The following is a 13,375-nucleotide window of genomic DNA, read 5'->3' as shown; positions in this document are numbered from 1 at the left end:
CCAGCGCCCCCTGCCGGCGGTCACCTCACCCCCGCGCCCCCCCACTCACCCTGGCGTCATGACGTCACGCTGCCATAGCAACACCGCGTTGCCATGGCGATGCGTGTGGAGCCAAGGTACGTGAAGGTTTACAGAGGCCCTGCAGTTCCCCCCCTCGAGAAGCGCGTGGGGCCTCTGTAAACCGCCCCCCCCCCCCCCAGGCAGTCTTGTGCCCCCCAGTTTGCGCACCGCTGGCCTAAAGGATGGGAAGATTGGCATTTTATAGCAAGGGTATAGACTATTTATTAATTATTATTTATTAATTATATAGGGCTGGGCCGCATATGAGGTGATATGAGTTTTCCTGTTATGTTAAGCACACAGCATTTATTAAACCAGCAATACTACATTCCTCTTTTTTTTCTCCTTATTTTTATATGTAAAGCATGGGACAATGTATAAATCTACATTCTTACCTAAGCTGGCAATCATTTGGTGCTCCTTTTATACATCTGTAAAAATCCTGATTGTGTGCCTAACAGAATGGCTACTTCAGTCAGTGTACGGCTGAGATTACGGTGCTGGCGTTGTTGCGAGCGCGCGCCCGGCAAGCACTCTTTCTGTAGTGGGATATGCAAGTTACACCAGTGCCTGCACGCCTGTCGGCGAAGAGGTGCGTTGACATGGCCGCGTTTTGAAAATACAACACATTTTGTATTTTGAGGCGGCTGCCGCGTGACGTCAGCGCACGTGAGCTGGTTCAGCCAAAAAGGGCGAACCAGCTTCGTGACGCCCCCACCATGTCTACAATCTCCTGCAGCCAAGTTCACAAATCGCTTGGACTGCAGGAGTGCGTGCGGCGGCGCGCTCGTTCGCACACGGCCGCGCAGGGACAATAGTCCCAGACTAACTCAGCAGCTACAATCTATCCTTATTTTAACACTGTAACATTATTTATTGTTACAGTTTACAGCTCAAACGGCTGGGAATATTGGCAACATATTATCCCAAACAGGAAAGTGTTGCAACTATCTTGCACTGCTGGGGAGGTGGGTTAAAACCCGCTATAGAAATCAAAGTATGCTTTAAAACTCATTAAAAATGGCATTAAGAATTGAATAATTATACTTACTGTATTTAAAATAAAGTTATCTAATACTACAAAACTGATTTAAAAAAAAAAAAAAAACCTCAAAGATTTCACGTTTTGCTGCTTTAAAGTACTTTAAAGAACGGGGGGCTGCTGTGGCCGATTTCAAGAAATGTTAAATATTGGGGACGATCGCTCTGAATCTTATTTTAGAAAGGTTATAAAGCATCTATGCTCTAAAAACAAAAAAGGTAGAGGGGCATTTTAGGATAAATATACTTTATAAAACAAGTGAATCTTAGAAACAGTAAATAAAACATTAAAAAAAACTAGTGGTGCCGTATGTTTGTAAATTAAAAAAATCTCACTTCAAACTCTGCAGAGGGCTGTGAAGAAAAATCCCAGCTGCTCCGCTTGCCTCCAGCTCTGCTCTTCCAAACGGATATTGCTCCTCTCTTCAATCACAACCAGGCTGACTGATGGAAGGAGCTGCAGCAGACCCTTCTATTAGCACTTACTGTTTGTCTCTGTGTACAGATGCACTGTATGCTTAGTGTGAGTGTGTGCAATATGCATGCGTCACTAGGTGTATTAGTGAATTTGTGCGCAGTGAGCACTAGGTACAAGCAGAGGTACCTGACGTTATAATTAGCAATTCGCTGTACTTATAGTCTGCTTTGGGTCTTTGTTTTCCAGTTAGAACATGACATGTTTGTATATTTATTGCAAAACCATACAGGAGCCATCTAATTGACGTTATTGTAACCCTCCCTGCCCGGCTCCCAGGGAGATTACATCGGGTGCAATATTTGGCTTCTCAGCATAGTATACAACAATTCAGGGTGCTGGATTCAGGCGGCTGGGCGATGAGATAGCAAGGGTGAAAATGATGGGTGCCAGGAACATTTGTAGTACAACTCTAATCTTTATTTATGTCCACAGCAACGGGGAACACCACACACACACACACACACACTACAGTTGACATAGTTGACCATTGTTTTACACCATTCTTTGTTATTCATGAAACGGTCCTTCCCTAGGTGACCACTCTTAACACTCCACGGGTGGTGCATATACATGGCTGTGTTACTTGTATTGGACCTTGCACTCCTTCGGAGATACCCAGTCTACTTAGAGCGCTTACAGGGATCCTGGTCGTGTCTGTGCAGGTAAAGACTATATCCCATTCCTGATTGGGAGCTGCCACTTCCTTACAGGTTGAAGAGACTACATATGTGGATCCGCCTGTAGAGCTAATCCGCTGACACCCCCGGGAGCAGTCTGCATGTGGCCCTCTGTGGCGTCTGTCTCCCATTTGTCATCACATTGGGATCCTTGCTAAAAGTGTCCTGTCCCTGTCTGTAACATAATAAACCGAGAGGCCTGATCTGTGCTATTACTTCGGGAATGTAATCCCTATCTTTCCTCCCCGAGGCTCCTCTCCTGTTGTCCTCCAGGAAACTCTCTTCCAGAACCTTCACCCCCTCCTATATACTTCCCTGTGGCAACACAGGATGGGGCCTAGAATATACTGCTCTACTGTTAACCGCTTGCAGCAAACTGGTAACCCCATTGTGGGGGGTTACATTACATAAGTCATTTGTTTAGTAACATCCGATAGCCATTCACTTATATAACGGCTAAAACAAAAAAAATGCATCTCAATTTAGTGTATAACCCATACTGTACAAACTTCACTTGTATTATGAGATAATACCTCACCGAGTCAATGCTAAAGATATTAAGTTCGATTGTAAGTTCTTCGGGGCAGGGATTTCCTTTCCTATTGTCTGATTTTGTTTGTTGCACTTATTGTATTATACATTTCCTGTACTGTACTGTCTCTTTTGTAAAGCGCTGAGTACATTGTGGGCACTATATAAATAAAGATACGTACATAAAGCTGGTAACCATGACACATATTTAATATGTGGTGCTATGCAATACAACACCTGGAGTTGGATAGCCCCTTAAAGCCCATTAAAAAACAGCAGTTCTCGCCGATTGCCTTATTTTGCATTTTATTTTTTTACTTGCTTTATGAGATGTATTCTTGCCATTTCCAATGCTATTTTTAAATCGTATGCTCTGTTGAGAAGATATAAGTAGTTGAAATGCTGTGTCTGGGAAGTTAAAATGAAGCTCTCCACAGAGCCCAGTGCAATCCAAATGTTAAAAGATAAAGATGAAGAAAATCATTTTTGTTTTTTAAAAACATTTTGATTTATAGAGCAGGACATGCTGAGGGAGCAAGATACCCCATTATGCGTTAAACTCATGTAGGCTTCTGGGGAGGATTGCTGCTTTTAGGGTGTCTTCCGGCACTGAAGAGGTCTTGCGGCTTGCCACTGCTTAGTAAATATTTCCCTACGGAGCTTATACTATATCTGCTGAAGTGGCCGATTAGGCCATTTTCAGCCGCAATTCCCCATTGACTTCAATAACTATAGGCCCCTAAATGCCATCCGCGTGTACTAAAACTGCAGTATATTGGCTGCAATCAAATATTTGTGCTACCAATCGTATCAATCACATTGAAATGACAATGATATTGTGCATAAATAAAATAACATGTATAAGGCCCACAAATGTCTATGATTAATATGTTTGATCAGACAGTGTTATCTAGGCACACTGTAATTTAACATTTATTTTTTCTTTTAGTTTAAGGTCATATCGCGAAAAGATCCCTGTTTCCATGGAGACCATAACCAGGTCAGCACTTCTGTTACAAAAAGGAGTGTATTGTAAAAGCAAGACTTAAAGGAGTGTAAAAACCTTACAAAATGCTGGGTGAAGAAGTTTAACCATGTATTTATTTTTAGGACATATTGGTAGCATTTTACTAGACATGCCTGCGATCATGTTTGATTAGCAACAGTAAAAGCCTGGAATGATTCACTGTGGACTTTATTATCACGTTAAATATCCTAGATTGTAGTGGAATGAAAAAAAAAGTAAAATAAAAGTTATATATAAAGTTATATATTATTTATACGAGAAGTTTTAAGAGTATAAGAAAGGATGTCCGCAGCACTGTCTAATGCAAGCAGCATGGAGTTCCATTTATTATGGTACATCAGAAACAATGATGATCAAAAGGAGCCGTTATGGCCCGAAATGTTGTTCCTTTTGTTCATTATTGTCTGTTGTATTGTAATAAATGTACTGTAAATTAATTTTAATAGCATAGCATTCATTGCATTTAGATAGTGCTGTGGACATCATTCCTTATGCATGCGCCATTGAAGGTCTGTGTGGTGGCCTCCTTCCCAGCGCGCACCCCCTGTACATGTTGTGCCGATTTGTGCTACATTCAACGTGTTATTTTTGCTGTTCACCATTTCAAAGCAATTCACTGAAGAGTTCATGTGTAGAAAATGTACCTGTGAAGGCAGGAACATGTATAGGGTTAAATTACCAGCAAAAAATAATAATGCATAGGATGGGTTGGATACCCTTTACTACTATGTTATCTGCGTAATGTCACTGTATAGTTACCTCCCTGGGTGGCCTAACCACCCTCCCCGGGGCATCAGCCCCCATAATCGACCACCCTACACTAATGGCCAATAGGCATATTCACCAAATGTTACTATAAGGCTTTTGGTCATAGAATACATTACATAAAATACATACAGAAAGACATTTATATATTAATTATATATAAATGTATAAGGTATATATGGGGAAAAAAACTAGAATTGTAATCCTTTGATTGTCACTGTGGCTAGCTAGGCCTTCAACAGTGGCGGAGATATCCACATTGGCAATCAATGTACACCCTAAATAAATGTGTTACTTACTACTGCTAGGATGAAGGCCACTCTGAGGGGAACTCCAATAAAGGGCAGATGCCCAACCATTAAAAAAATGAAAGTAAAACCGAAGCGCAATGGGCAATAAAAAATGAAATACACAAAATCCATGAAAAATAATCCCAGCCCGATGGCAGTTAAAAATAAAAAAAAAACAGTAAAGCATTAAAAATGAATCCCTTCCCAATGGCACAAAAATAGGGGTTCATTAAAAAAGGTTTTAATTGGGAAGGAGATTGCCTGGTATATATTGCTTGGCAATATATACTTGGCATCTTACTTATCCTATGGCGAACGCTGCGTTAGCCAGAGGCCGCAACGTTAGCCATAAGCAAATAAACGGACTAACGGACGTTCATTTCGCATCTCATTAGCTTTGAGGATACCCGTTAAACTTTGGAAAAATAACGTCTGATCCTTATTAACGCAAAAGTGAAGGAATTTTGAGGTTCTACCCTTAGTTTCTTTTATAGGCATAGATATCCTAACCCTGTCAATTATATAGAAAGGATCAGTAATATGAAGCACTCTAATGTTTAATACTGTTCAGAGATGGACACCGCAGGGACTGCAGTTGCAGGGCGTGCGCCTGCACTACGAGTGCTGACTGAGGACTTTGTTTTTATGAGTGCTTTGTCTAAACATTATTACCTACCGATTAAACCTGTCGGTTTGCTACTAATACATTTGCCTCACCATCTGTTTGATTACTCCACGTGGGAGATGCTGGGATAGAGGGGCAGAGTGAGGGTTCCCTTACCTTACCACCACCTACCGGTAACCCAGCCCCCCCTGCTGCACGGACCGGGGTAAGAGAATTGGATTGTCACACATACCTCTTGTTTCAATTGAATTTACACTAGGCCGTGTAAGTATTGTGGATCTATATTTATTTATCTCCCCCCCCCCCCTCCCACCTGGTTTATCTTACCCCATGAGGTTTGTTATATTTGAAGACTGTTTCTACGCCTTTTAACCCTTGCTCCCCCCTTTTTTCTTGTTCATCTCTATTGTCCAGGGTTTTGGGATAACCCCCATTGGGGTTGTAGCAGAAGGGTTCATCAACCTAGGTTTTTTCCTAAATTGATTGCCTAGGGGTATTCGTCACCATTCACTGGTAATATTTAACCTTTATCTTTGGGTTTCTTCTGTGGAGGTTAGCGCCGAGGTTTTTTGCTGTTTTTACTTTGTTCAGAGATGGGAAAGCTGAGACAGACGACACATGTACATTCAAGCGATACTTCAAAAAATAGAATGAACTTGCACTCACCGTGTCTTATATCAGGGGTTCTCAACACCCACGAACAGGTCAGGTTTTAAGGATATCCCAGCTTCAGCACAGGTGGCTCAAGGTCAAAGACTGAGCCACTGATTGAGCCACCTGTGCTGAAGCTGGGATATCCTTAAAACTTAACCTGCTGGTCGCCCTTGAGGACTGGAGGAGTCGGTCACCGCTGGTAAAAAGATACAATCTGGGAAAAACATTCCCCCCTCAAATATGAAATTATAGATTAAGGATTCTTTATTTACAGATTTTACAGCCTCTGATGAGAGAACGTTAGATTATTATTATTATTACTATTATAATTATTATTATTGTGACATTAGAATGATGATACTGTGAACAAGTACTGCATATGCTGACCTACTTATTCGCTCAGCCTAATATGCTGGTAATTGGTTATGTTCCCTAATGAAATTTTGATTGAAACACTGTGCCAGATGGATAAAAGGAAATGTCCCACATCAATTCCCCTTCTACATTTACAGAGCTGTGCTTTGGGCATCATAAGCTTTGAAGAAAAACCTGTTCTTCACAGATTCTAGTTTATTGCATAGAATTGACATGAACATATGTATAAGTATTAGGTGCAGTCACAAAGACATGCAAGCTAACTAATATTCCTTTGTCATCTAACCTGCTGTAGATGTTTTATTCTAACCAACCACTTATAAAAGTGGTCACAGAAGAGAGCAAATCAGGATACATCCTATCCCTTGACATTGCTGAAAGGGGGGCTTGGTAAATCCCCAAATCTTGCCTATTTCAGGGGTAATTCTTTATACTCTGAAGTGGCTGTACATGCCATTTTTGGGATGAAAACCACCATTTACGTTAGTGGGGGTTTTCGGTTAAACAGCTGCACAGACAGTCACTTCAGAGTATACAGAAATACGGCATTCGTCATATAACCAATAATCCATTCTCTTTTGAAAGCGCATAATAAGGGATGGTATTCATCATTTCATTAAAAACTGTCTCAACATAGCATATTTTGTCCTGCATATAACAAAAAAAACATACAGGAGTGGCCAACTTCAGTCCTCAAGGGCCACCAGCAGGTCAGGTTTTAAGGATATCCCTGCTTCAGCACAGTTGTCTCAATCAGTGGCTCCGTCATTGACTGAGCCACCTGTGCTGAAGCAGGGATATCCTTAAAACCTGACCTGTTGGTGACCCTTGAGGCCCGGAGTTGGCACTCCTGCTGTAATATAATTGTATGGACTCATTCCCACTTTCCATGTCATAAAAAACACTATAATCATTATCAAGTGCGACTGTACGGTGTAGTGGAAATAATTCATATAAATTGGAACTTTATTGTTCCCTAAATAAATCACCAAGCATATGATCCGAATAGAAGTGCTGTTCCTTCACACGTTTATCGTCAGTTCTTACAGATCGTGTTCTGTTCTGTTTAAACATGATCCACTTTCACACTCAGGCTGCTAAATTTAGGTTTCTGCCACAGTTCCATCATCGTAAGTAATAGATTAGGCTATAATATACATCAACATAGAAAGCATGGCACATGACACACATGGAATAAACTCCCCTTATGTAATAGAATAAATGAAAAATCAACCTTATAGTGTGTCTGCTCATGTATGAAACAACAAGTTACTCATTCCATCTATAAAAATACATATACAATGTATGAGTAGGATATGTCTACCTAAAGGGCATGGGGGGGGGGGGGGGGGGCTGTTTCTCACGTCTTTGAATATATATGCTCAGGTATCATTTTTATATTTCGTTTTTAGAGCTTCTATAGTTTTTATTACATCTTTGTGATGATATAACTTTGCTTCTTCTAAATGTTTTAATGTTATAAAACTGAATTGTTAAAACAAAGTTTGGCTGAGCACTCAAATAACAAAAAAGCCTCCAGCTTGTCATCAAGCGCCCCTCCTTGATAGGATAGGTAGCCAAGCTGGGCACTCTAAAAAGGTTGTTTTTTTTATTATTATGACTAGATCATTTGTGTAACATAATTCAGAGGTTTCTGCCTGGACCTGAAGAAGGTCTAGTTCAGACCAAACCATCGGCATGCTATACATGTGAGGTTTTTGGAGTGCTTGTCTACTTTTACTTGAATGGCACATAAATAGTCTTCTGGCACCAGGTGTCTAATAGCCACGCTTAGCAAAGCGCTCTTCAGCTGGGCTCATATAGGGTTTTGCTACATAAAAAATAACCTGTTGGTGCACCTAGGGAATGGGATCATATGGACTGAAGGATTGGCTCAGTGAGCGAAGGCTCCAACTCTAAACACTTTAAAGTAGGGGAGCCCGGTTCAAATCCCAGTGTCAGCTTCTTGTGACCTTGGGCAAGTCACTCTGTGTCACTGTGTCTCAGGCACCATAGGTTGTAGGCTTCACAGAGCAAGGACTGTGCCTGTAACATTCTATGTACGGTGCTGCTTACCGTGCTCTGTATTGCATCTGTAAAGTGCTTTTGTTCTCTCCTTGGGAGAAAATAACTACACGAAATAAAATGATTATGAAGTATGCTGGGTGCTGTTCTGTCAATGTTCATTTATTTCCATTACTGGATTAAAAACAGACCCTGAGTCAGATTACCATGGTATATAATAATGAAACACCCATACCAGAGCCAATAATGTCATTGAAATATACCACTGTGATTAAATAATCAGGGTCACTTGGTTTGGAAACTATTCAGTCTGTGCTCAATTAATCACATGGATCTAGGTGGGGAGAACAGGTTGATAACTAATACAGTAGCTATTAATATACCTACGTATGGTTCCTGACATCTTCAAAAATAAATAGCATATGAAAAGCAATAGGATATTTATCCTTCCACGAAAAGAGCAACAGGGCTGTACAGTACATCGCCAATTACATTTATTATCCATTATTCATGGGGGGTGTAACGTAATTAGCCACTCATTAACCCTTTTGCTGCTACAAAGTTTATAGCAACGAATTACTGCAATTTTTATCTAGGCAACATGTATTAACTATTTTTGCCACATGGCTCAAGAAAATCTTTGGCTAGATAAGGCATTTAAATCACATAAATTCATTTCATCTTCACAGATTGGCTCAACCAGTAAGTTATTTTTACTCTCCCATCACAATTTGAAAACCTGGCCTGAAAAGGCAGAGATACATGTCCCAGAATGCGTTTGGGAAACGGTCTTCCTGACCAGGGTGCAGTTTAATGCGATCTTTACTCATTAGCCTCTCCGGAGATATTCCTATATACCAGGGGGCTAAACATACACCTGCTGTATGGTTTCTGACATCAAGTATGAGTGGTATCCAAGAAGCTATAATATATTTGTCCTAGTGCAAGAAAAGCAACAGGGCTGTCAGAAGCCCACACGTTCATTTGTGCCTTGCTGGGCAGTGGGCATTACACACAACAGAAGAGCTTCTAGCTTCCTTCCTGACAAGCTACCATTTCTCATGTTCCAAATCATTTGGTTTAGCGATTGTGCTCATCAGTAAAGTCTCCAGGCCTAATGTTAGCACATAGGGAGCTGGCGCATGCACATTTTTGTGCATTCACCGCAGACTTTTATTTGCCAAATAGCAACAAAGGTGAAAGTGAACAAAATTGGCCCTTTCGTAGCAACTGGAACACACCGTGCATTACTCAACAATGTCTGAGATAAATGATCTTAACCCCGTGTGCAGCTGGACTGAAACGCATTGCTGCCAAGCTGACAAGCGACTGAAAACCTTAGAAATGGTGTTCCTTACACAAGGCCAAGACTACCGGAGGTCCTATTTTATTCATAACCCCATCACTGCTGGTTTGTTATGCAGTGCACAATGAGTTGGCAGTTTCCTCATCTAATCTGGGGTTCATGTAAAAAAACTTTCCTAACATCAATGCAAAAAAAAGAAATAAAAAAAAGATCACCCCAACATGTATTACTGATAAAATAAATAAAAATACATTAAAATACAGTGGATGGTTTTTTTCTAACACTGTATGAAATCCGTTTTGATACATGGCCCTTTATCTCACATTCCAGTTGTTACCTGGCAATGGGAAATTAATTGTAGGCTAGATACAAGTTGCAAAACTGGGTCAAATGAACCAGTCCTTGATAATGATTACACTATTATATTTCATAATTGCATGCGGCAGTTGAATCAAGTATTCATTTAGATGTCACAGTGAATCGAGACAAACCCCAAAGCAAATCATGCTATTGTCTATGACCTCGAGTGCACAACCTTGCTTTACTTGACATTGAATAAGCTGCAGTTTTTCCCCTATGTAAGGAATGGTGCAATGATATGCATGTGCTTTGTATTTTTCATATAAACTATAATATGTAACATGCTATTCACATGTAATGTTATCAGACCCTCTTTGTAAAGTCAGTAAGACTTCAACTGGGTATCATAAAAGAAGTAAATAATGTTCCAGTACAATCACTTTTTTATTCAAAATATTACTCTTTGCACACATTTTGTTTCATACAATTTGTCATCAAATTTGGAATACAATTTTGAGTTGGCTTTAATCTGTTAGTAGAAATACACAATGCAAGCCTTAATATTATAACAAAGGATTGCAGTGCCATTGTAGCCCCGCTGTCACCAGGGAACGCTGCAATGTTTATTTAACAGGCCCATCTGGCAGCAAGAGGGTTAAGACTTCTGTTTACATTCCCTAGCTACAATATGACAGGAGTGGCCAACTCCACCCCTCAAAGGCACCAACAGGTCAGGTTTTCACGATATCCCCTGCTTCAGCACAGACAGCTCAATCAGTGCTGAAGCAGGGATATCCTGAAAACCTGACCTGTTGGTGGCCCTTGAGGACTGGAGTTGGCCACTTCTGACATATGAGCAGATTTGTAAAATGTTAAAAAAAAAAAAAAAAAAACACGCAAATAGCTATTGTATGTGCAAGTGTCAACATGCAAACTAATTAATGTGTATATTATTCTCTCATTACCAGTGAACATATAGGCATTATAATTATAACTGTGCACAAAAAGTCTGCAGCAGAATGCATTGAAAGTGAATACAGATTTCTGCCCATTGTGAAAATCATTAGCCAATTCAATGACTTTCATTAAAGTTTGGACACTGAATTGTGCGTTTATGTGGAATGTATTTTATGAGAAACTATCTGTGCAAAGTTCTACAATTCGGCAGAAATTTCAGGAAAAACTAAATACTCCGGAGCATAAAAACCTTGGCATTATTACTATTATTTATCAATACAGCAGATCAATTAATAACCAGGAAAACATATCCAATGCACCAACATCAAAACCTCCACAGAGCAAAGGTTTTATATGTAATCAATTACAAATCCTAAATTATGTTTGTAACTGTAATGATGAGTTTTCCTTTATGTGTTTGAGTTGCATTTGCTTTAATTGTATTGTCTGAATCAGTAAACATACAGTACATACAAGCAGTGAATATTGAAGGACGATACGTGGAGTGATTTGATTAACTTTATGGAATAAATTACTTGATTAATTAAAGCAGGGGTAGCAACTTCAGTCCTCAAGGGCCGCCAATAGGTCAGGTTTTAAGGATATCCCTGCTTCAGCACAGGTGACTCAATCAGTGGCATAGTCATTGACTGAAGCAGGTATATCCTGAAAACCTGCCTGTTTGGTGGCCCTTTAGTGCAGGGATGGCCAACTCCAGTCCTCAAGATACACATTCTCTGCACTCTTATTGTAAATTTGCATCTCACAGTAATTGCTAGTCTATAAAAAATATTCGTTTAAACCCCGTTCTGCCAGAGACCAGCAATGGATTGCTTCTCAATAGCAGCAGAGGGGTTAACAAGGTTATTTAAATGTATTATCATTAATGTCATGTTGTATTATATAATTATCCTATTCTATATACATATTCTATTCTAATAGCATTATATGGCAGGGTTTTGTCTAGTAACCACATCTTGCAGTTACACTTGAACATTTCAATGGAAATATATATCCAACACATCTCAGATGTTCTTGGAATATATGAAAAGAGAGGTGCTGTAATTGAATGGCACAGCTGGCTGCTTTCTAGCTAATGGATATCCTTATGTTGCTGATAACACACTATGATGATCAAAGGGACTTTCTTCCTACCTGTCTCAAGATGAAGCTGGTAGAAGTTGTGCTGCCGTCTGATCTCTTCAACCTACTTCTTCTGGATGCTGTACCTCGGGATACCTGGTCTCAACAATGGGAAACAAAAGAGACACTCCCTGGGTATAATGATGATCAAAACCCACCCAGAAGGTATATTGCATTGCTGTTTAGAACACACATCTCTCTAACACCAGCTCTATCTAATTAGAGGTATTTCAAAGTGATCATATCCAATAGATCTGATTTGTTATCTTGGTGATCCTATCAATGTCAATCCCATAGATTTGGTCGGGTCACTTTGAAAGATCACAGATCCCTACTCTTGGAGGTCCTTCAAGTTGGACCCTATGGATAGACACATCAACCAAGACCTTGCTCTAAAATATTTGCTCCAACATATGAAATCCCAAAATGAAATGTAAAACTGTTTCTCTTCCCATCACTTCCTTCTGTGAGCATAACCCCCTCCCTGTCCTTGTGCACCCCCCTCCCGTGCTAGATCGAGGAGCAGGAGGACTCAAGATGTCCCAACCTGATAGTTCTACCTGGAAGATAGGTGTGTGCAGCGCTTCCGAGATACCGTTCTTGGGGTAAGAATTCCTGGACATTTCTACATCAGTATGTCTTCTCTGCCAGGGGTGAAAGAAGATCTCTAGACGAAAAAGCACCAAAGCACACCAGTAAGTGACTGCTTCTTGTCAACCCTCCCACTAGCTCATCATCAGCTCCACCAGCAGCATCATGAGGAGGACCAGTCCATCATCAGCACCAAGAGCAACATCAGAAAGCAGGAACTGGAGGATTGTCTGTGTCACACTAGCTGGTGCCTCTGCAAAGTATGTTCAGCCCACCAGTGGGTGCATATTCAGCTCCTTAAAGACACAGAGGCTCAGCTGAGCTCCCTCTTCCTCTTCCATGTCTCATCAGCAGCAAGGTGTTTGCAGCCTGTGTGACCTAGCTCTCAAGGTCTTTCAGGAAGGGAGAGCTGGACTGGCAGTCTCGCAATGTGGCTTTAAAACGTGAATCTGATAGGCTGCTGATTCTCCCAGGACCTGCCTTAAAATGTAGAGATGTGAATTAACCTCTGCAGACCCACAGGGGGATAC

General features: G+C 40.6%; 1 protein-coding gene across 1 annotated transcript in view; it reads right to left on the bottom strand.

Moving 5' to 3' along the window:
* The window catches only part of CACNB4 (calcium voltage-gated channel auxiliary subunit beta 4), a 137,774-nt gene extending 124,399 nt beyond the window's left edge, over window positions 1-13,375 (bottom strand). The window contains exons 1-2 of the mRNA XM_075609398.1: window positions 12,815-13,375; window positions 12,267-12,350 (exon numbers count right to left, since the gene is read on the bottom strand). Coding sequence (XP_075465513.1) covers window positions 12,267-12,350; window positions 12,815-12,877 — 147 coding nt within the window. The 5' untranslated portion in view covers window positions 12,878-13,375. The remainder of the gene's footprint in view (window positions 1-12,266; window positions 12,351-12,814) is intronic.

This window comes from Ascaphus truei, chromosome 7 (assembly GCF_040206685.1).
Source record: "Ascaphus truei isolate aAscTru1 chromosome 7, aAscTru1.hap1, whole genome shotgun sequence".
NCBI lineage: Eukaryota > Metazoa > Chordata > Amphibia > Anura > Ascaphidae > Ascaphus > Ascaphus truei.
This window is presented reverse-complemented; position numbering and strand designations above follow the sequence as displayed.